Here is a 23,563-nt window from a genome sequence, read left to right as displayed (position 1 = left end):
TTATTTGTTTTAATTAAATGACACTTAAATCACCTGCAGTGCTCACATCACCACATCTCGTGAAGGGCCTGGTGATGGGACACAGCTTAGTGATACAGCCATGACTCAGCCACTGTGAGTCTCTTCTCAGCTATGCAGCTTTTACAGCAGTGTAACTCCACTGGCATGTTTCAGTGGAGAGACTCCTGATTGAAGGGTAAGCGTGAGGCGAGTCCAGGCCAGCGAGTGTTCCCTAACCACGACAGCCTGAACTGTGGCTCTTAGAGATGACTGGTCTTTGCATTCAGGGCCCCATGGTGATCCAAACAGTTTGGCACAACTCTGCATGCTGGCACCTGTGGTATCTGGGGAGCACTACTCTGTATGAAATATAGAATCATAGAACTAGAACGGACCTCGAGAGGTCATCTAGTCCAGTCCTCTGCACTCATGGCAGGACTAAGTATTCTAGACCATTCCTGACAGGTGTTTGTCTAACCTGCTCTTAAAAATCTCCAATGACGGAGATTCCACAACCTCCCTATGTAATTTATTCCAGTGCTTAACCACTCTGACAGTTGGAAATTTTTCCTAAAATCCAACCTATATATATGGGCACCTGCTTCATTTTAAACAAATCAAGTCAATCCTCAGCAAGTTGGTACCACAGCCCTCACTATGGCAAAATTTGGTGCTCCTGTCTGAGCACAAACTTGTAAAGGGGGCAATCCAAGGCCACACAATAGTTCTCAAGAGCCTGCTTGCACTGCCTGGCTTTGGCAGTCCTACTCCTCCAGCGGAATGATCCTAGAGGACCCAAGCATTTTCATCTAGGTGTGCAGCAATATAGCCCTATAGCAGCCTTCCAGGGCCATCTAAGAACTCCAGAACTGTTGCCATGCTACAAATCACAGCAACCTGGAACTCCAGGGCTGATGAAAGAGAAGTGTCCCAGCTATGAGTCACCCACACGCTCTGAAAATCAAGCCTCTTTACAATGTCAAGGTTTGTATCTAAAAATGGAGGCACCCAAAATCATAAGCACTTTTGAATTGACCTTAGATTTTAAAAACTTTTTAGGGTAGGGATCATCTTCCTATATAGCTACTTATCTGGTCCCCATTACCCTAGTAGCTGAGCTGCTCACAAATGTTAATATCCATGCGAGGTTGGGAAGTATTATTAACCCCATTTTACAGATGGGGAACTGAGGCACAGAGAGGCTATGTGACCTGCCCAAGGTCCCCCAGGAAATCTCTGGTGGAGTAGGGAGCCAGATCTCCCAAGTGCTAGGCTAGTCTCTAGCCAGCATTACTGTAATAAATCTCATCCTACCCAGTCTTAATTTTGCCCCCAAAAATTTACCAAAAAAAGTGCAATGCTCAAAAAAACCAAATGACTAACTATAGAATTTCATTTGCAAGAAGAATAACAGTAATGTACACCCCAGCACTCCTGATTACAACAAAACTTCATCCAATAGGAGCTAGAGAATACTAGTCACACTTACATAACCCAGCACCCTGTAATCAACACATTTCATAACCCCCAAAGACATCAATCATTCCATCCCAGTCACAGGAATACTCTTCTGCTCCTCCAACGTATCACGCAATGAGAGCACCCATCGCAGGCTGCCCTAGCTTGCTGTGCCTTGGGACTGTGTCCCTTTCACAATCTGAACTGCACATTCAGTAAACAATATATAAAGTCAACAGGAGAAATCCAGTGGCACTTTGCAATTACAGCACAAACCAAGTGGCAAAGGAAGGGTGTGTGGGCGGGGTGAGTCAAGTGGGAAGGGAGGGCATGAGTATTATATTGCAGCGAGGAGCTGTTGGGATCCATTCATTTCCAGACATTCTAAGGCTTCAGGTGTTATTAAAGTAGAGTTTTTGTCACGAAAGTGCAGCAGGTGGGAGCTGGACTCCACCTACATACCCTTTCACCCAGAACTCCTTAACAGTGTTGTTTGGGGGTGGGGAAATGTTTCTCTCCCCACCATCACCTTGCTGTAGATGGGAAAGGAGCTGGTATAAGTAAGTTTCCTTTCCCTCTCCCTTCAGTGAGCACAGGGACAGCTCTTCCTTGGGCTTGAACCAAAGTTCACTGAAGCCACTGACTTTGGATGAGGCAGATAGGTGGACTCCTGGCTGGGACACCTCCCTTTCTCCCAACTTCAGGTGCTATTTGGTGCTCACCCTGGAAGGAAGTGAGGATTCCCAGGAACCTCCCAGCCAGGCACCATCTCCTCTTGCTCACACTTCCAATTCCCCTGCCTGGGGAGCACTCATTTATCAACCAGAGAGGAGTAGGGCCCCAGGGGGAACAGCACTCCCCCAAATTGGGGAAAGGGAGAGGAGATATAGCTCTGTTTATAGACTCATAGGCCAGAAGAGACTGTTATGATTGTCTAGTCTGACCTCCTGCACATTGCAGGCCACAGAACCTCCCCCACCCACTCCTGTAATGGACCCCTAACCTCTGGCTGAGTTACTGGAGTCCTCAAATCATGGTTTAAAGACTTCAAGTTACAGAGAAACCACCCTTTATGCTAGTTTAAACCTGCAAGTGACCCATGCCACATGCTGCAGAGGAAGGTGAAAAACCCCCAAGGTCTCTGCCAATCTGACCTGAGGGAAAATTCCTTCATTACCCCAAATGTGGCAAACAGTTAGACCCTGAGCATGTGGGTAAGACCCACCAGCCAAATACCTGGGACAGAATTCTCTATAATAGCTCAGAGCTGTCCCCATCTATTGTCCCACCACCAGCCATTGGAGATTTGCTGCTAGCAAGTCGCAGATCAGCTACATGCCATTGTAGAAGGTCTCATGCTTCTAAGGAAGGTGCTCTGTACTGTCCCTAGCTTTAACCCCTGCTTGCTCCAAGCAGCCCCTAGAACGATGGGAGCCCTTGAGAACAGTGCTGTGGTTTCTACATGCTGTCAGCTCCATGCCAGGGGTCCAATGGCTTGCAATGAGCACCCTGCAGCCTCTCTTACTTTCCCTTTTGGTAACATGTCACCACCAGCACTTGGCTGTCAGAGCCCTTGAACAAAAACAAATAAGAAAACTCAAGCTGGTCTTGACTCCATGGCAGGGCACCTTTGGGAAATGGGAGTCGGGCAAGGAGCATGCATGACTCAGCATAAGGCCTGCCTGCAGCTGCTTCTGTGGCCAGCAGCCTGCTTCCCCTGGACAGCCCCCTGAGGAGCACGTGGCCTATGGTGTCACAGCCAGCATGTGCCTGGCTGCCTCCATCAGGGATTCATTTAGGTGTGGATAGCATTGCTGTGCTGGCCAGCTAAACCTAGCAGAGCCTTTGCCCCAGCTGCACTGCCCCATGTCCTCTCCTCACCAGAGGTCCCAAACCCGTCTCCTTCCTGTATTCTTCTTCCCACCCTCACATCCAGTCATGTTCCTGCTGGATCCAGTTGTCAAATCCAACCTGAGCCCCTTGGAAAGCAAAGCAAAAAGAGCCAACACAGCTGCAAAAACTGCTGCCAGTCATCATGGCAACGGCACCAGCAGCCAGAGGAGCCCTACTATGCTGCTGAACACCTGGGTCCTGTCACTCTCTGTGAGCAGAACGTGCTGCTTACAACATGGTTGGGCTCCAGGGTGCACCCCATGCCTGCCTCTTGCTGGCTTGGAGTGTTACTTGTTGGCCTCCAGTGGGTTAAATGGATGTGGTTAGCATATAGCACTGCCTTATGGGAAACCCAGGTGCACAACTCCACTCCTTACTTCTAAGCTAAGGGCATGCTGAAGTGCTGTCTGGGAGCTCCAGGTTCAACATCTCAACCCTGAGTGGCAGCACTTTAGCCTGCATGCCAACAGAGCCCACTGTGGTGCAGATATGCCCTTACCACTGACATGGCCCACTCTGAAGATACGCAGCGCTTGGTCTTAGCTGCAGCAGCAGCTTTGCAGTTAGTTCACTCCCATTAACTAGGACGTGACCACATCTGCTGTTGCTGGCTCTCAAGAAGGGTTTGGTCAATCTGACCCTGCCTTTGCCTCTTGCAGACTCAGACAAGGAGGCCAGTAGGCTCTTAATTGTATCAATTACACACACACACATCCTTTGTGAATGTCAAGCCAATTAATCCGGCCCCTTTCGCCTCCAGAGCACCAGGGAAGGAGGCTGCCATTTGGGAAATGTCAGCGAGAGAGCAGAGAATGCCATGCCTGGTGTGGAGTCAACCCCTATTTGGACTGCTTTCTCAGCCCCCCTCCTCCCCGCCCTTTGTTCCAGCGCTTGGGTGCCTGGGTGCTACTCCTCAGCCTCCACTCTGCCTTTTGACCTTTCTTGCCTCACCCCAGGGGAACAGCTGTTCCAGCCAGCTGGAGGCTAGACACTAGGGCAGTGGCTCTCAAACTTTTGTACTGGTGCCCTCTTTCACAGAGCAAACCTCTGAGTGTGACCCATCTTATAAATTAAAAACACTTTTTAATATATTTAACACCATTATAAATGCTGGAGGCAAAGCAGGGTTTGGGGTGGAGGCTGATAGCTCATGAACCCCCATGCAATAACCTCACAATCCCCCAAGGGGTCCCAACTCCCATTTTGAGAACCCCTGCACTAGGGTGAGCCTGTGATGTAGCCAGACATGTTTGCCCTTTGTGGCCCCAGACCTTCCTACTAGGGAGCTTGGTGAGGCACAAAGATAGCAGTTCCACCAGCTGAGTGAATGGGGCACATTCTCCAACCCCCTCTGGCAGAACCAGGCACAGGTGGAAGTCTGTGTTTCAGGAGACACGCCTCACATCTTCATCACCAGCTGTTAGTTATCATCCCTCTACTGGCTAGACATGACAGTAGAGTTGGCCAGGCAGTGAGGCAGGTTCATGCCACAAAATATACAAGAACTCTCCTGTAATTATGCTTTGCCTTTGGATGACTTACCCAGTTGGCAACTACACCAGGTCAGAGGCCACAGCTTGAACCCCATCAGACTCAAATCCCTCTCAGCATGGTCTCAGGGCTTCATAGGCCTTTGGCTGGCAAAGCAGGGAAACCACTTTCAAGGTTAACCAAAGAAATACCTGGGTGACAGCTCTGGACAGTGACCATTATTAAAACTGTGGTCAGTGGCACACTTGATGTTCACCTGCAGCCAGCTTTCCTCTCCAGCTGAGAGGCGCAGAACAGATGTGAGGGGAAATGAAACAAAGACCACAGCAGACAGGGTGATGTATATGTTTCAAAATGGACCACCGTCTAAGGCAGTTAAAAATCTTTTTCTGTGTGGGAGAAAGCTGTCATGGCCACAGAGATATTACAATTGCACACAGGAGAGGAGGTAGGCTGGGTGACTGCATAGTGGAAAGGAAATGGGCCATGCAATGACAACCTGTTAATGTGTTATCTGTGAAAAAAGTTTGGGAGCTTTTAAAGTTTCTCTCCCTTATGGCAACATAAAGCTCCTGACACTCTTGTTCAATAGGCAGTGCTTTATGTTATTGTTAAGGGAGAGACAGGCTCCATTCCCAGTGCTTGTTTCCAGTCTCGCCTCATTGGTGGGATGGCGAGTGCCGTGAAGATAGCACGGGGTGATTGTGTGAGCTGAGATTGCCTGGATGGGAAGGTCCTGCTGACATGGCCTATAAAGAGACTGAGAGGAGGAAACTGAGCTAGACACACACCCAGAACAACCCTGCATGCTAGGGAAGTTTGGATCTGGATCAGAACATTAGACCGTAGTTGAACCAAAATCCTGGATCCAAACTCTCCCTACTGGGGGTAGAATCCAGATCCAAAGGCAATAGCTCAGGCCTTTCTCTATCTTCGCAGTCTCCCAGGAAGTGTAATAAATACAACTATGCTGGAATTTCACTACCAAAAAAAGGAATAAGTAGGGAAACTTTCCCCAGCCAAAAGGTCCCATGTGACCAATCACATACCAAGAGGTTAGGACTAGCAACTCTCCAACTGAAGATGATTACTTTTTTTCATAAACAGAATGCCCCACCTCTCCATTTCAATTATGGCCCAGAGCTGTCCTAGAGTTGTAGCATTACAGTAAGGTGTTCTTGGGTCTTTAGTGGCCTCTGCTGGCCATGGGTATGTATTACCACAGAAATCCTTCCATATTCTACCCCTTGGGATTTTTGGGGGAGTGTGTGTGTGTGAAAGTTGCTTCCTTCTTGCTTGCACCGACTAAGGTGTCTCTATTCTGAAAATGCTATAAGTATAACTCTTCCTCAAGGACTTTAAGTCCTGCACTCAAGATTCTCACCCCTATTTATGCTGCCCCTAGGAGCCAGTGAGTGCTAGGAGACATATCACTCCATTTGTGATAATGCTGCATCACCACACTGCCTTGGGACAGAACTATCCTGAAAGAGCCTATCTGCAGGATAAACCCATTGTGATGTGTGTGTGGAATCAGGACTGCCCAAACACGTGTAACAATAGGAGGTGGTTGCCTCTGTATCCCAGCTAATCCTCACAGGACAGCTACACACATTTAGCCACTGAAAGAAGGGCTTAACAAGAAGTGCTTGCTCTTCATCTGAAGTAACAGATTTCCTTCTTTGCTTCATATAGAGAAACAACAGCATCCTAGGGTTAGTCAGTTACTCATGTGCTGTCAGTACATCTCGGCCCAATGCTGCAGGTTGCATAATATGTCTTTGCACTAATGAGGTTTATGTTTCATGGGAAAGATCAACTCTTGTGGAAAGCCACTCCTTGCACTTACATGCATATGTGTAACCTCAATCAACAGGGGCTGAAGGCCCATTTTGAGGGAGGAAATGGGTCTAATGGCTCAGCTACCAGGGAACGCAAATGGAAGCCCCAGCATAGTCACGAGCAAAGCAGAACAAATCACAAGGCAATGGAGAATCCTGCATAACCATGAAACTCGGCCCGCTGCTCTCTTCAGAACACCACAAGAGCCATTGGTACCAACATTATCTTTTATTTGAAGTTTTAATGCAACTAAAAACTTTGTAATGTTTTATTAAAATGTCATCATGATGTTCCCTGGAGCAGCTGCAATACAAGAGGAACAGACCTTCCTGTCATCAATTTAGTTAAAACCTGAGGTGCCCTCCTATTTAGCTGCCTAGCTGGAGGCATCTTCCCTGAACAGGAGAGGTAAGCATTACAGGGCCTTCTTCATTAAAACCTTGCTGGAACTCAGGAGCATTCTCATCCACAGCAGCTAGCCCCAGTTCCCCTGGGATGGTTTTGGCCACCAGCAGGAGGGTGAGGAAGCCAGATTACTTGATGCGATAGAGGACTTTCCGCTGCATGCGGTGTTGGATCTCACCACGCCGCATCATGAGCTGCAGCACCTTGTAGATGGCGTGCTCGGGATATTTCTGGAAGAAAGAGGTGCAGGAGAATGACAATTCCTTATTAGCCTTTCATAGTACAGCCTTAAGCGGTTGGTGCTGCAGCCCACCCAGGAAGGTGCACCATAGCCCAGTGAGTAAGAACACTGATGTCATTCCAGACTGACAGATGTTTACATAGGGAAGGGCCTTTTAATACAGGAAGAACTCTTCTCTGCGTCGCTGATTGGAATTCTGACTGTTCCAATATATGTGGAAACAGTGGAAGAAGCTGGAACTGCAGTCGGGCACTGTGGGGTCCCAGGGTCAACACAGCTGCACAGAATGCAGAACCCCTACAGCATTCCCTAGACAGTCACCCACCTCTCTAGTTTCACCCCACTCCCTGGCACTCAGCTGACTGGGATGGTACACAAGCAGCAGAAGGAACCTGGCCACATTTTAGGAAAGAGTCCTCATAGCGACAGCTATCTTGTAGGTTCTCTGTTTCCCAGCTCTTCAGACTGCCCCACCGGGCACGGTCTGCATCTGCTAGGCTCACCTGTTTCGTGAAGTCCTGGATGATGCTGTGCTCTGAAACCTGGGAACCAATGGCAAAGCGGCGCTTGAGCTGTTTTTCAATGCGGGACAGCATCTCCTGGTCCTCCTGTGTCGTGAAGCCCTCCACTCCTAGAGAGGAGACACTGGATTAGAGATCCCTGCGCCTCCAAAGACCTCGCTCATACTGCACAAGCTCCAATCTGCCCCATCCACACACAAAATCAAGAGACTGTGGACAACCCTTGGCAAGCAAAAAGGTAATCGAATAGCAACATCCAGGCTGAATCCTCATCTCAACTTCTGACAAACACACTGCTCTGCAAATCCCCTGGGTAAGCCTTGGTTTCCGAAAGGAACAGTAGAGTCAAGGGGCTATTTCCCATTGCTCCCCATGGAAATATGGGGTAGCTGGGGATCCAGCCCTCACACCCCAATAGCTCCTGGGCTCGCTGTTCTGAACCAGGAAACACACAGACTCAGCACCTCCTCTGGGGTTTGGGGTGAGTCCACGCTCCCCCCACCTTCAGATGGGAGCATTAGGCACTACACTAACCCTCTGCCTGGACTACAGGGACATGACGACATGCCACAGAATGAATGAGGGGCACATGTAGCCCTGCGCATTACCCTGCCCGGGGGAGTCACCATCACAGCAGCACCAGGTTAGGTTGCTGTGTAGTGCACCCCCCCTAGAGGGATGGGGTTAATTCTGAACACTCAGATAAGAGGGGAGTGGGCTCAAAGGAGATGATTTACACTGCAAGAGGTTTCCAGGGGGAAGGGGTAACACACATTGCTCAGGGCCTTACCTGACAAGCTGCCTGACATGGCTGCGTCGAGTGTGGACACTTGGAAAAGCCGCAAGGCCTCCTCGACATCTCCCTCTGTGGCAAAAGGCTGCAGCTTCATCTTGCTGAGGGACTCTGCAATCCGCACAATGGCCTCCAGCTGCCTGGGAACCACAAGGAAGCTCTTTCTAACAAAGTCACCATGGGCCTCCACTCCCCCAGAACCGTTGCCTGCCTCAGTCAGGAAATTCCTCCATTCCACAAACTGCCTGCTGCCTACATCCAGAAGCCCTGAGTAAAACAGTCCTTTACCAGCTGGGGAAGGGTCATCACATCCCAGACAACCCCAGCTGCGCAAAGCAGAACACTCATCCTATCTAATGGGGGTGGGGCACTTGGACACAGACTGGAAATAGGGTGTATATTTTTAAGTGAGAGCAACTGGCCCATGAGATAATTTACTAAGGGGTTTTGGTGGATTCTCCATACTGGCAATTTTTAAATCAAGACTGGCTGTTTGTCTAAAAGATCTGCTCTAGGAGTTATTTTGGGGAAAGTTCTCTGGCCTGCATTAGAGGAGGGGAGACTAGATCATCACAGTGGTCCCTTCTGGCCTCATGTATGAGTCTTACTTCTTTCCCCAATGACTCCCACTCCAGGGAAACACCTAACCCAAGGCAGGGCCCTCCCCAAGCACTGGATAGTTGTGCACAGTTACCACTATGCAGACACTCTGCTAGCTCAGGCCACCGTTGTCCATTAAAAATGGGAGAGAAGGGAAATGCGGGGGGCAAAACTCTGGCCAGAAGGAGCAGTCCTCTCCTTTTCCACTCCCACCATATGCAAGACCCAGGTGCAGCCTGGAGACACACTGGAATCTGCAGGTCATTACTCTGCCCTAGCCACCTTCCCTTAGGTGGTTCTGCCTCCAGTGAAGCTCTCAACAATGGAAGTTGCAGGTCTGTGTGATGCTACCCCACGTGTGTAAAAGCCTGCACTGGAGCCTCATGATCCCTACGGCAGCAGAAGGCAGTAATGATAAGGACAGCTAGGTGGGCAGAGGGGGAGATGAGGAGAGGAGCAGCCACAGAAGAGCCTTAGAGCACATACTCAGCTTTGGTGGCTTTAACAGGGTCCAACTCAATGCAGGCCTGGGGTCACCCGGAGCCTATTCCATTCTCAGGGGGCTTGGGCAGCACTGGCCGTATTCCCTTTGTAGTATTACCACAAGCATGTAGGGTTCCCATTCCCTTTGTGTCCCTCCCCGCACCCGGGAGGATGCGTGCTCTCACCGGACGGTGATGGGAATACTGGACCGGCGGTCACACTCTCGCTCATGCTGGCGGGCCCCGCTGCGCATCAGGACATAGCGGTTCTTCAGCTTCTCTGCAGCCTCTGCCGAAAGGCGCGGGCCACACTTCCTGTCAGAAGGGAACGGGAAGTGTCATGAACCAGATGGTACTTGGGAAAAAAGACACAGTGCCACCCCCTACCTATGCAGTGAAATGGTGCAGCCTCTTCCTCTGCCACCACAATCCAGGCCAGATTTTGTGAAAATCCAGGCCTTGGTGAGAACTTATACCAGCTGGTATCTCAAACAGAACCTCGGAGGTGACCCTGCCCTCCTTGGAACCAGGGGTGGAAATAACCCAAGACACTGAGGGCTGACTGTAGAGGAGTGCTGATGCCCCCTGTCATAAACAGATAGCTAAGGGTTAATGTCTCTTTCACCTGAAAAAAAAAAAATAACCTGAAGCACCTGACCAGAGGACCAATCAGGAAACAGGATTTTTTCAACTCTGGGTGGAGGGAAGTTTGTGTGTGAGTCCTTTGTTCTTGGTCTTCTGCCTGTATGCTCTCTCGGCTATGAGGGGATTTCTATTTCTTGCTTTCTAATCTTCTGTTTCCCAGTTGTAAGTACAAAGGATCAGCTAGTGATTTATATGTTTTTTTTTTTGTATTTACATGTCTATAGTTGCTGGAGTGCTTTGAATTGTATTCTTTTTGAATAAGGCTGTTTATTCAATATTCTTTTAAGCAATTGACCTTGTATTTGTCACCTTAATACAGAGAGACCATTTTTATGTATTTTTCTTTCTTTTTATATAAAGCTTTCTTTTAAGATCTGTTGGAGTTTTTCTTTAGTGGGGAACTCTAGGGAATTGAGTCTGCAGCTCACCAGGGAATTGGTGGGAGGAAGAAGTCAGGGGGAAATCTGTGTGTGTTAGATTTATTAGCCTGACTTTGCATTCCCTCTGGGTGAAGAGGGAAGTGCTTGTGTTTCCCGGCTGGAAACGGGGGAGGGTGGAATCCCTCTGCTTAGATTCATGGAGGTTGCTTCTGTGTATCTCTCCAAGAACACCTGGAGGGGGGAAGGGAAAAGGTTTATTTCCCTTTGTTTTGAGACTCAAGGGATTTGGGTCTTGGGGTCCCCAGGGAAGGTTTTTGTGGGGACCAGAGTGCCCCAAAACACTCTAATTTTTTGGGTGGTGGCAGCTTTACCAGGTCCAAGCTGGTAACTAAGCTTGGAGGTTTTCATGCTAACCCCCATATTTTGGACGCTAAGGTCCAAATCTGGGACTAGGTTATGATATGCCCCACTAAGGAAATAAAGGTCTGACACTGGGCCTGCCTAAGTGAAGTCACTTCAAGGAGGTGACCAATCCAGCGGCAGGTCCAGAATTGCTGAGCATAACCAAAAAAGTCCCAGCAGGAGTTTGAGAGCGGCAGAGAACACATCAGCATGGCACTATGCAGGACGTTCCCAGCAAACTTTGCAGCCTGCATGTGGTTCTGCTGCCCGGCCTAGTCGTCATATCACCCAAGAGGCGCTGCAGACTTACGTTCGACAGTAGGAGATCAGCTTCTTCAGCTTGTTCAGTTCAATCTCGCCCTCCACTGCCTGGGTTTGTGTCAGGGCGCTCACGTGTAATGACATCACGTGTTTGGCCAGCGTCTAGAAACAGTGCAGAGAAGAGGTGGATAACAGAATTCCTTCCGCCCTTCAAATGCTACAGACAGAAGGTGCCAGGGCAAAAGAGAACAAGCCAACTCCACCCTTCTCATCTGGGGCAAGCCAGAAGAACAGACAGGCCTTGCACTTTGTTCTAAAGCTCTGACCTGACAGCACCTAAGTGCACAGAGTTTGGGACCACAGGAGACACCTTTAATTCTGTCTTTCAGTCCCTGACAAATTTCTTTTCCCTTCCCTAGACCCAAAGCGGCTGTGCTGTATTCAGCCCTGCTAAAGAAAGGCAACAGGTAGCAGATCCATTGCAAGGTACTTCAAAAACAAATAATCCACTTGGCATTGGACACACGTGGGAGGTGAGCTGGGTAGACACTATCCTCCACTGCTTCCTTCCACAAATCCTCTGCCCCAACACTGCTCCCAGCTAATCCTCCTGCATGTGTCCTACCCACCCCAGGCAAGTCACAACACCTAGCGTGCTGCCTGCCCTCACCACATCTCGCTCCTCATTGTGCTCATCCTTGACAATGAAGATCATGTCAAACCGAGACAGGATTGTGGGCATGAAGTCTATGTTCTCCTCGCCTTTGGTTTCATCCCAGCGCCCGAAGACAGAGTTGGCAGCAGCCAGGACAGAGCAGCGGGAGTTCAGAGTGGTTGTGATACCAGCCTGCATGGGAAATAGAGTGGAGGTCAAGCCCCACAACACAATAACCATGTTGTTGGCTCTTAATACAGCTCCTAATGCAGGGTACAACGTCAGGATCACACAGAAGCATCCCGGGAGGCAAGGGGTGGGGAAAGCTATTTAAACATTTCCTCTGCCTCTGGTTCTCAAAGCCCTGAGGAAACCTCACACACACCAGCATTTAAATAAGGCTTCATAAGTGGCATCCAGTTGGCCAGGGAAGCGTCCCCACTGGTGGAGGCTGGCAGGATAAGCACAGGGGGTTGGGACTGCACAGGCACATAAACCTCATTTGAGGACGACCTCCCTAAACTCAAGTCACCCATCAGTGGAAGCCACGTTTAATACAGAACGCCAACATTATGAGCGGTGCGCTATAGAGAGGTGACAAGGCCGTGGGGCGCACCCCAGATGTGCTCAAGGGAGTCATCCCATCCCAAGTTTAACGATGGAAATGGAGAGGGACAAGTGGTTTGATTTGGCGAGAGCAGAATCCACAAGTTTAGGGCAGCAGGAGAAAGAGAGAGGAGTCAGAAGTTACACTGAGGCATGAGCCTGAGTGGCAAGGGGCATGGCAGAGTTGCCAGCAGGAAGGGTGGCTGGGAGGGAAGACAGGGAGTTTGGTTCCACTCATGCTGAGCTGAAGAAGGATTTTCTTTATGCTCTCTCGGACAGAGACTTCGCCCAGAACTGGGCCTGCTGCTCCCAGACCAGAGCAGTCGGTAGCTCCAAACTCTAAAGAACATACAATCTGTCAAACCAGTGATTAGCAGGGAACCCATGGCAATGCTTGAGGCTCAGCCACATTCTGGCAAGGGCCCCTGGGTCCATGAGAGCTGGTCACTCTGCTCTGCAAGAAGCCCTGAGCTGGATTCAGAGGCCTTTCCATACAGTCTTCCCTACCCCCTTCTCCCCCTACATTCCCCCAGTCTCAGCAGCAGCTCTGCAGTTTCACAGAGGGCTAGATGCAGGCTGGAGGCCAGTGCTGTTTGCTGGCAGCTCACCTTGGCGATGGAGATGGTCTGCTGTTCCATAGCCTCATGGATGGCCACTCGGTCATCTTCCCGCATCTTATTAGTAGGTGGAGAGGGAAAAATAAAATAGTTCATATCCATTTAATTTCAGCTGAATAGCCCTTTCTGAGGCCTTGGCTCACTGGACAGCCTCATGCAGCCAGCACTGTTTCCTCCTCCAGCACACTCAAGTTTCACATATTTTTAATGCACACAAATTGAGAGTTCTCTTGCAATTGCCTCTTGATGCCAGCTCCTTTTCCTGCCCTTCCCTATAGGGCACAGGTCTCCATTCACTGCAAACAACCCCTGCCCTTCCACACTGCAGCACAAAACATTGCCCTCCAAGGGAATGCCCTTCCCTTCCTGTAGCAGCACATATAGTTCTCTCCAGGCAGCAGTTCCGTCCAAGGCCCCTCCCTTCACACCACCCTCAGAAAACATTGCACAGCCTCTTCCTCTCCATGCTATGTTTGTACCTTGTCAAATTCATCAATGCAGACCACTCCCCCATCCGCCAGGACCATGGCTCCTCCCTCCATGAAGAAGCTCCGCGTAGCAGGGTCTCGGATCACCGAGGCTGTCAAGCCAGCTGCACTGCTGCCTTTCCCCGACGTGTACACCTGAGGGAATGGCCACAAAAAGGACAGCAGGTCAGGCACCATGGCCATCCTGAATCTGCCTCACTCAGCCAGGGAATGAAATAAACCAAGCGCAGGGTTGTGACCTCGGCCTCATAATAGCCACAGGCCAGAACAGCAGCTGCGAGATGAGATTCTGAGCCCTGGAGAGGCAGCCTTCAAAGCACAGAGTAAGGGGCCTTTACTTAGCCAGGTTTTGGGCTAAAAGAATTAGAGGGCTCCTAGGCAGATGATGCAGCTATTAAATACAGAAAGTAGTTTATTTGGTCACTTGAGTGAAACAATTCTGCAGCCCACTGAAGAGGAAGAAAAGTGCCCAGATACAAGTGTCGATGAAGAAAGCAGGAAAGCATGGATGCAAATAAAATTCCACAGTCTCAGCTTGGACCTCGGTGTCTGACAGATGCAGTCAATCAAAATTATTTCATCTGACCTTCCAACCTCCCTGTTAGTTCAGTTTGTTATATGCAGCTCAGCCAGCTTGGACAACAGGCTGGGAAAATATGCCCAGTTAAATATTCCAATAAACTATGGCTGCGTTCAGAAAGTGACCCTGTGAGAAGGGCTCTCTGGTTCTGACCCATATTTGCCCACACCTTATGCACATTTCTCTGCTGTTTACTGTGATCAATAGGCCCACGAGCTCATCAGCCCTGCAGAGCACACTCTGGCTTCTGTTCTGCCCCATGAACCATCAATAGAATCATCTACTGGCTCCGAGTCTCAATGACACATGAAGCAAAAAGAAACCGACTCGCCTTGATACAAAGTCTCCGCCTTATGGTAAAGAAGTAACCTGGGTTACCTAGGACACTTACCCCAATGGGTGAACACTTCTCTACAAACTTCAAGAGCTGGGACTTGGCTGTGCCAGGGTCTCCCAGCATCAGCAGGTTAATGTCCCCTCTGCGGGTTAATCCATCCGGAAGTCTGCAGAGAAAGGCAGCAGGGGGAGGTGAAGGGCATTCTGATTAGACAATGCACAAGCAAAAACATCACTGACATGAAAAACTTTCTGCTTCTATGAAACACAAAAGGATCCCAGAAGGGTTTTATGCCTTGTGTTGCATCTCTGCCCCTGCTCCCTTCCCACTGTGCCCAGTCGGATTCGTTTCCCTGACCTTTTGCGGGAGCCTCCGAACAGCAGACAGGCAATGGCTTTCTTGATGTCAGTGCTGCCATAGATAGAGGGCGCGATGCTCTTGGCGACAGTCTCGTAGATGTTGGGCATGGAAGTGAGACGACGAAATTCCTCCTCTTCCTGTGGAGTCACAGAGCCGGCAAAGCTGCGGCCTAGAAAGGGTGGAGGGAAGTAAACTGTGAATGAGCACCTGTCATCATCAGAGATGAACCTAGATCAAGCCTGGCTGGCCACCAGAGTTTTCTCCAGAATCTACCTGTCTGGCACAGCTTCGGGTCTGGGCACTACTTTACCAACACCGTTACGAGTTCGCAAGGAAACTGTGGCGGAGTTAACGATACACAGCATGGACCAGAGTTTGCTATTGAAACCTGAGAGTGCAGCCTTGAGTAAAGGACCTTAAAGCATTAATTTTGTTCTGCAATGCAGAGGCAAGACTTACATTTGGTTCAGCTGATGGCAACCAACCTTGGAAAGATGCAACAGACAAAGAGGAGAGTGACGTGGATCACTGCCTGATGTAGGGAGCAGGCTCAAGAGGCCTGCTTGATGCTAGGAGGAGGAAAATGAGGATCTGGAGGAGGAAGCTATGCCTGATGTTTTGGGGGTGGGTGGAGAATCGAGAGCAGAACAAAAAATGAGCGTGCTTTTGAAATATGAGCTGGATTTTTAAAGCTGATGAGATTCCCTGTTAAAATTTAACCAAGCACAAGCAGCACAGAGCTGTGTAAGAAAGCAGAAGTGCATATACACAGGGAACCTGAGACTAATGCTACATCCTGTCTGACCTTTGCTACATGACTGGAATTTGCAGAAGTGTGCTGCAGTTTTGTACGGAAAAGCAGTTCTTGTCCATGGCATCACTAGCTGGAGGTCACAGGTAAACGCTGTTCAGAATGGAGGATTGTCTAACTCCATGTTATAACCTCAGCCAGAGAGGAAACCAGAGTAAGGTCCTGCCTGAGCCATCTGTGTCCACCTGGATCCCCACCACACGGATATAAGAGCTTCGGATTCCCACTCCCACGTTGTCCCGGCCTTTGCTCTTGGTCTGGCCAGATTTCTTGATGGAATAGATGCCCATGATAGTAACTCTGTTTCCAGGGACGACTTTGTCACACAGATACCTGAGAGGAGGAAGGGAAGAGGAGTGTTAGCTCTGCATGGGATGGGAGGCTACTGAAGATGGGAAAACCCTCTTCATCTCTTCCCCATCCGAACTTAGACAAGGTGTTTAGATTCCTAGCAGTGGAGAACCATGGAAGTTGCTGCTCAAGACAACGGAACCTCACACCAAAAGTCACCATCTTCACCTCAAGCCCAACAAAAGAAGAAAAGCCTCTTCTGCTCCAGTTATCATCATGAAAGGAGAGGCAAACTGAGCAACTTTGCACACACGATCCAAGGATGTCAAAGCACTTTGCAAACCATTAAGCCCCATGGAATTGTTGCGAGGTAGGTATGTAAATATGAATCAACTAAGATTCCAAAACCTTGTTTATATCCATTTCCCACCAATCCTCTCCCCCAGCAAAAAGCTGGGGAGACAAGCACACCCCCAACATACGTCCAAACCCAGATGATCACCTCATCCAGCAAATGGCTGGATCTGCCATTGACTCTCCTTGAAACAACCCTCAGGACAGGAAGCAAGGGAAACTGGCATTACCTGTCGCAGTACAGCTGCATGTGCCGGGGCATCTCCCCATGTGGCACAGCATCTGGAGACTCCTGGAGCTTCAGGGTCTGGAAGTCCACACACTTGCACTTGTCCGGCATGATGAAGTATGGATCCAGGGGGCACTTTGGGCGGCCGGCCTGTTCCCTGAGCAAAGGAGGAATGTTAAAGAAACAGATCATTACAAAGCTAGTCAGTGGCATTAGGACTCAGGAGAGACCACCGGAAGCTCTATTTGCATCCAGTGATGTGATGGAGAATAGTGCCCTGTAAATACACAGGCTGAATTTTGCCTTTATTTAGCATTGCCCAGTGATCTGTAAGTGAAGCAGGCAGCAAGGCATGCTGGGATCCCCTGCCTTTAAGCCCAGAAGAGTCTCCCCATGGAAGCTCCCAAAGTGGGCAGATTTGGTAAGTAAAAAGCCATCTTACTTTAGACTGTGATGCTGAATTCTGATAAGATAGTGACACACTGGAGAAGGCTATTTGCACAAGAGAAATGCTACAGGCCCCAACTGAGATCAGGGCTCCACTGGGCTGGGTGTTGTTTAGAGACACTGTAAGAGCCAGTCCCTGCCCCAGAGAGCTAGACAGACAAAGGGAGGCAGAATAGAAAGCTCAGAAAAAAAATAAACTAACAGGAAAGAGATGAACTGATGGGGCAAGATTTTAGAGGTTTAAATATGCTTAGCTTGGTAAGTAACAACTAAATGGGGACAAAAGCCTATGAGGCTATAACACAAAGGAAGCAAAGAGCTATTTACAGTTGTACCAGAAGGTTTAGTTCGGGTTAGTGGGATACACTATAAAAGGGAAAGTGTAGGCTGAACAACATCCTGATACTGATATTTATTAGCGTGGTCTATGGTTCCCCAAGGGACGCTGAAGTCATTTTCAACAAAAGCTGAGATTTCCAAAGGCACCTAGAGACACAGCTGCCAACTTTCATGTGGTAAATAAGCACCTTGACTTTCACAATAAACCAAAAATCAAGCTCAGCCCATTTCAAAACAAGGTTAAGCCAAGCCAATCCCTAAGAACCTCAACACTCTAGGTGACTAGATCCCCCCAGACTGCATGCTGGGACTGTGGTGGGCCCACCGTGCACCCCTGACTCTCTCTCTCCCTTGTCCCTGCCTGCTGGGAGCCAATCAAAAAAAAGATGCAACAAGCTACAAGCCAAAAGCTAAACAAGCAACTCACAAGCCAATTAAGCCAAAAACAAGCCCAATTTCTGCATTTTTTTTCACAGGTTTGGCATGTCTGCCTAGAGATTGGCACACACGACTCCTGTGCATGTCTAATGGAAATTGGGCATCCAAATCCCTTGGAAGAGCAGCTTGGGGAAGCCCATCCTAAGTGCATAGAGCCATTTCAGGATATCCTTATTCATGCTGAATGCTACATTACACCATAAATAGCCCTACTGAATTCAATGGGGATACTGTGGAGTAAGGTATTACTCAGGGCATGTCTACACATACAGCACTGCAGCGCATCTGGTGAAGCTGCTCTATGCCAGCAGGAGAGAGCTCTTCCGTCGGCATAATAAAACCACCTCCACTAGTGGCAGAAGCTATGTCAGTGAGAGAAGCTCTCCTGCCAATATAGTGCTGTCCACACTGGCGCTTATGTCCGTGTAACTTACGTCGCTCAGGGGGTGATTTATATGTTCTGCCGACAAACTGTAGTGTAGCCATAGCCTCAGTGCGAGAAAGTGCCTCACAATCTGACTCATTGTAAGGAACAATTCACTCACTGGGGACAGGGGAGGGTAATTAATTAAATGGGATCAGATGACCTAGCAGGGCATTTCATTTATCTTTACACACACATGGCCCCAAACGGCATGCCTTGTCTGGTGACTGAGCAATCAGACTGCCTTTTTACTAATACTTCGTTTTTGACTGGAAGCTTTTGGAGACAAGGACCATCTATTTTTAAAGCTCAGACCAGGTGAGCAGCCCACTGGTACTCAGGAAGTACTTAAGGACTTTTATCAGAGGGGTAGCCGTGTTAGTCTGGATCTGTAAAAAGTGATAGAGTCCTGTGGCACCTTATAGACTAACAGAGGTATTGGAGCATGAGCTTTCGTGGGTGAATACCCACTTTGTCAGATGCACCCTAACCCCCAACACATGCAGACCTGGCAAGGCCTTTAATTCACAGCTCAACTAACTTAGTCACCACTGACTTATTTATGAGTACAGAGGACTCTCCATCCAGCAAAGGGCTGGTTGGCAGTCCCCTAGATCCCAGGACCAGGTGAGACCTACTCATGCAGCATCCACTGCCAGGGGGACTTCAAATTTCTACTCAGTCTCCCTGGGTCTCCCCATCCTACCCAGGATCCCTGAAAGGACTCCCACTGCTTACGTATTACACTTCCTGGGCAGGGCATAACCCTCCAGGCCGGGGCGCACGGTGATGTTGCTGATGGTGTTACGGCAGCTGCGGCACTGGATGGCAATCTTGGTGGCTTTGGCTCTCACAGCAGTAGCAGCAATTATGATCCCGGGGATCTTCACCAGATGGGACATCTGGTCAGACTGAGGAAGGAGAGGTGGAGGTGGTAAGAAAACATCTCACACAGGGAGAAGGGAAACCCCAACATGGCAGAGAACTGTGGGGGGCGGGGGGCGGGGGGGGAGGAGAAGAGAGAGACACGACACAGCAGCGTTCACACACAAAGCAGCCAGAATCATGAGTATGATGCTTTGTGGGAAACATGGGGAAAGCTGCCCATACAGGGAATCAAGAAGGTGGGTGTGGAATTAACACGACCATCTCTCCCCTCCACACACACACACACACCCCCCTCCCCACAGAATATTTTAGGTCAGTAGTTTGGATCCATACAAAAGCCTACCAGGTCAGTTATTCTCCTTGGTTTCATATGCAAATTAAATATGAAATAGCTGGACTTAAGATGACGCTCATAGCACATACTTAACAGTGCTCTGCTGAACCCCCGCCCGGGCCTGCTCACTTTCCAAGCCCTTCTCCTGTAACTCAGTAGGGCTCAAAGCTGTGGGGTGCATCTCAGGGAAGCAACCATTCCCCCCACACAGACAAAGCAAGTGGCACTACACAGCCACAGAACAGAGGGAAGGGGCTGTGCTTTTTTAATAAGTCATGTTTCTTCCAGCTGCATTTTGCATTGTATTGATCAGGGAGAAGTTTGTGGTGAAGAAAGCAGTGTTCCCCAGAAAGACTCTCAGAGACGCAGAAATAATTCTCACCATCTAATGGACAGATCAGAATACCCATCCACTGACACTTTGCCCCCAAAACAGGTACCAGAGCTATAAAGACCTGGTATACACACAGTTTTGGTATCAATTTAACTACTTCAATTGGGGGGAGGGGGATATTTTACTGAAGTAGTTACACTGCTACACCCTCTAGCATGGATATGGATATATCTGCATAAAGGTGCCTTGCATTGGTATAGCTTATTTTCCTAAATTTATGGGAATAAGCTATAGCAGCATAAGCATGTTTATACTGGCATTAATGTAGCTACACTAAGGGAATGTACTGCTTTCACTGTACTGGCTCAAACCAATGTTCAAGCATTACAGCAACTGTGTAAAGCAGCCCTAAGACTAATGAGTCCCATCAAGTGTAGTAAGTCAAATACATGTCATCTGGTACAGTGTTATTCTTATAAACAGCAGAGGGGGTCAAAACCCAAACCATTTATCCAACCCAACCCCTCTCACCACAGCTAAGCCTGGAGCAAGTCATCAGGTTCTAGTAGCGCTCGTCACAGTCAAATCCACCAGTGGACAATTCCTGTTCCCACTGCTCCATATCATGAGTGGATTCAGCTCACCTTCAGACTCCGGATATTGGCTGCATTGGCATCCGACCTCAGCATGACCTGGATTTCTTGAAGTGTCTCCTCCCCTGCTGGGCGAGGACGGGTGACCTCATCTGCTACTTCCTTTGCCGCCTCCTCCAGCTGGGGAGGGAATAACACAGCTCAAGTTGCCATTCACACCAAGAAGAATCCCTGGGGCTATTGTGGTTACCTGACTGTCTATGATTCGCTGGCAGTATGCCAGTTCTAAGACTGCTCTTACAGTAGTCCTCCATGTCCTCCTTTCCATGGTATCCCCCATCCTTACCAGTTGCAGGTGCTCTGCAGGCTGCTTGTACAGGTAATCTGCCAGGTCCTCATCAAAGCTGGCCAGGTCCTCCATCTCCACCTCGATCCAGTACTGGCTGAGGTTGTAATGCCGTTTAAGCTCATCCCTGCGAGGTGACAAGAGTAAGACTTGAGGCAGAAAGCATCAGGCAAATCTTAGCAAATGCATGTAGTCAGCAAGCCTAGGGGCAAGGAAAAGCCACAGAAGGGACCCAGCCACCACCCTATAAATTGTTCAAAGTGAGCCTCTGGTTCAGTTGGAAGCAGAATGGATAGATTTTGTAGGTTTCTTGGCAAGGAAGGTGATCCAGGAAAGTGACAAGAGTGCCATAAGGGATACAAACGAAATGGAGACAGACTACTGGGCAGATTTTTCACAGGGCATTCAAATCCACTTTCTAAAATTGTGTTCAAATGAAACCAGACCTGGCCCAGATGGTATGTGTAACACTTAGTGCCAATGTGCACATATGTACTTCAAGCACAAATGCTAAAGTCTGTCGCACTCAAATTATGGATTTTAAAATGCATGATGTAATAAGAATTGTTGATGTTCACCTTCAAAATCAAGATGCAGGGAAATAAAAGATGGATGGTTGGTTATTTCTCAGTCTCTTGGGTGATCTGTGCCCATTCTTTATTTCCCTGCATCCTGCGGATCATTCAGCACTTATTTTATAAACAAAGGAACACGGACCTTGCAGTTTAAAAATACATGAAGTAGAAATACATTTAATCCACCGAGTGATTTCTCACAGACCTCAAAACACATGGGATGAAAACCCGTTATTGACTTACACTAAAGAGAAACCCAAACTAAACCCCAGATTTAAACACCCTAAAACATGAAACTGGGGACTTGAAATTCCGAGTAGAGCCACTTTGCAGTGCAGGCCATAGAGGGCAGCATAATCCAGTGAATGGGACACTGGACAGGGAGTCTAGAGAACCAGGTTTCAAGCTCTGCTCTGTCACTGGCATGCTGTGTGGTCCCAGGGAAATCACCACACCGCTCGGTGCCTCAGTTTCCCCACCTGCACAAACAGCGATGATGACACTGACCATCCAGTGAACGCTGTTCGGAAGCTAAAGGTGAAAGTGCTATGTAAGCCCTAACGATTATTTAGATTGGACACACACTAGAAGGAAAGTTAACAGCTGCCCCTTCAAAGAGAGAAGAGACGGTAGATAGCCGAAGACAGAGCTGGCTGGAGGGATTCCTTCTCTGTCTCAGCAGCACCTGTATTTGAAGGTGAAGCCAGACCGGTCCGTGCCCACCCGGTACTGCCTCAGGAACTCCTTGAACCGCCTCTGCAGCTGGGATTTCCGGACCTGGCCCTCATCTGCCACCGGGTCGCCCCCAAAGCTGTCGCTGTAGTAAATGCCGGGATCGTCAAAGCCGGACATGGCGAAGACTGCTCCACCGCCCTGGGCAAGCCGCGGAGAAGGGGATACGATTAGCCCAGCTCTCTCCGCAGAGAGCGCTCCCGTCTGACACGCCCGTGCAATAACCCCTATCTACCGCCCCACTTCCCATCCGACCCCCGGGGATCCCCCATCCAACCCCCCACTCCCCCATCCGCCCCCACCTCTGCCGCCTGCCAGATCCCCTGATAACTCGCTACCCCCTGGCTCACTCACCTCGTATCGCCCCAGTACCAGACACGCGCGGACCAGCCGGTTTTCGCGGCAAAACTGGGAATACCGTGGGCGGGGTACTAAGAAACGTTCCACCGAGGTAGGAGACGCGCGCCCTTATTGGCCAATCTGGAGCTTGACGCCGGTGATTGGCCCAGCGAAGTTCCGTCTTGTCCAGCCTGATCCGGAAACGAGCGGGAAGTCGCCATGGAGACGGAAGAGGATTGGCGGAGGAGCTGAAGCCCCGCCCCCGCCCCCTCCCCGCCCTCCCGTGGTCAGGCGCAGTTTGGCGCGAAAACCCGATTGGAGGGAAGTGACAAATGAAGGGGAGGGAGTAAGATGGCGGCTGGGCCGAGCCATTCTGGGCCGGACGCGGGGGAGCGAGGCGGGCGCTCCTACGGCTGCTCGTGGCTCTGTCTTTGCGACCAGTGATGGGTGGGCGGAGCTATCAGCCCTCTGGGGTCCGGGGCGCAGGGTAGGCGCCCATCGCTCCAGGGGGCCTGGGAGTCAAAGGGCAGCTGCAGGGTGCAGTCAGTGCCAATCAGCTGCAGTAACCTGGGCCCTCCATCACTGTCACCTGGTCCATACTGTGCCGAGATGGCCTGTTCTGCTGGGCCCCAGTGCCCTAGTAACACAGATTGCGCCAGATAACTGTCACCTGGGCCATACACCAATACGGCCTGTGCTGCTGGGCCCCAGGACCACAGTAACACAGACTGCCTATGTATAACTGTCCCTTGGTCCATACACCGATACAGCCTGTCCTGCTGGGCCCCAGGACCACAGTAACACAGACTGCCCATGTATAACTGTCCCTTGGTCCATACACCGATACAGCCTGTCCTGCTGGGCCCCAGGGCCATAGTAACACAAGACTGCCTCGGATAACTGTCCCCTAGTCCATACACTGATATGGCCTGTCCTGTTGGGCCCCAGTGCCATAATAACACAGACTGGCCGCTCAGTAAATTGCCTCTGGTTCATACTACTCCAATATAGCCTGTCCTGCTGGGATCCAGT

General features: G+C 49.7%; 1 protein-coding gene across 1 annotated transcript; it reads right to left on the bottom strand.

The window, feature by feature from the left end:
• Positions 1-6,938: 6,938 nt before the first annotated feature.
• MCM5 (minichromosome maintenance complex component 5) lies at positions 6,939-22,688 on the bottom strand. The gene is made up of 17 exons (XM_030545298.1): positions 22,547-22,688; positions 22,146-22,333; positions 20,886-21,012; positions 20,591-20,719; positions 19,129-19,301; positions 16,744-16,899; positions 16,035-16,201; positions 15,055-15,226; positions 14,752-14,863; positions 13,772-13,915; positions 13,284-13,349; positions 12,085-12,261; positions 11,464-11,576; positions 9,913-10,041; positions 8,642-8,784; positions 7,834-7,961; positions 6,939-7,319 (listed from the first exon to the last, which is right to left on the bottom strand). The coding sequence occupies exons 2-17, from the start codon at positions 22,310-22,312 to the stop codon at positions 7,218-7,220; spliced, it is 2,205 nt and encodes a 734-aa protein (XP_030401158.1). The 5' UTR covers positions 22,313-22,333; positions 22,547-22,688; the 3' UTR covers positions 6,939-7,217.
• Positions 22,689-23,563: the final 875 nt, after the last annotated feature.

The sequence above is a fragment of the Gopherus evgoodei genome, chromosome 1, assembly GCF_007399415.2.
Source record: "Gopherus evgoodei ecotype Sinaloan lineage chromosome 1, rGopEvg1_v1.p, whole genome shotgun sequence".
Classification (NCBI taxonomy): domain Eukaryota; kingdom Metazoa; phylum Chordata; order Testudines; family Testudinidae; genus Gopherus; species Gopherus evgoodei.
Note: the sequence above shows the minus strand (reverse complement) of the source record. Positions and strands in the feature narration are given on the sequence as shown.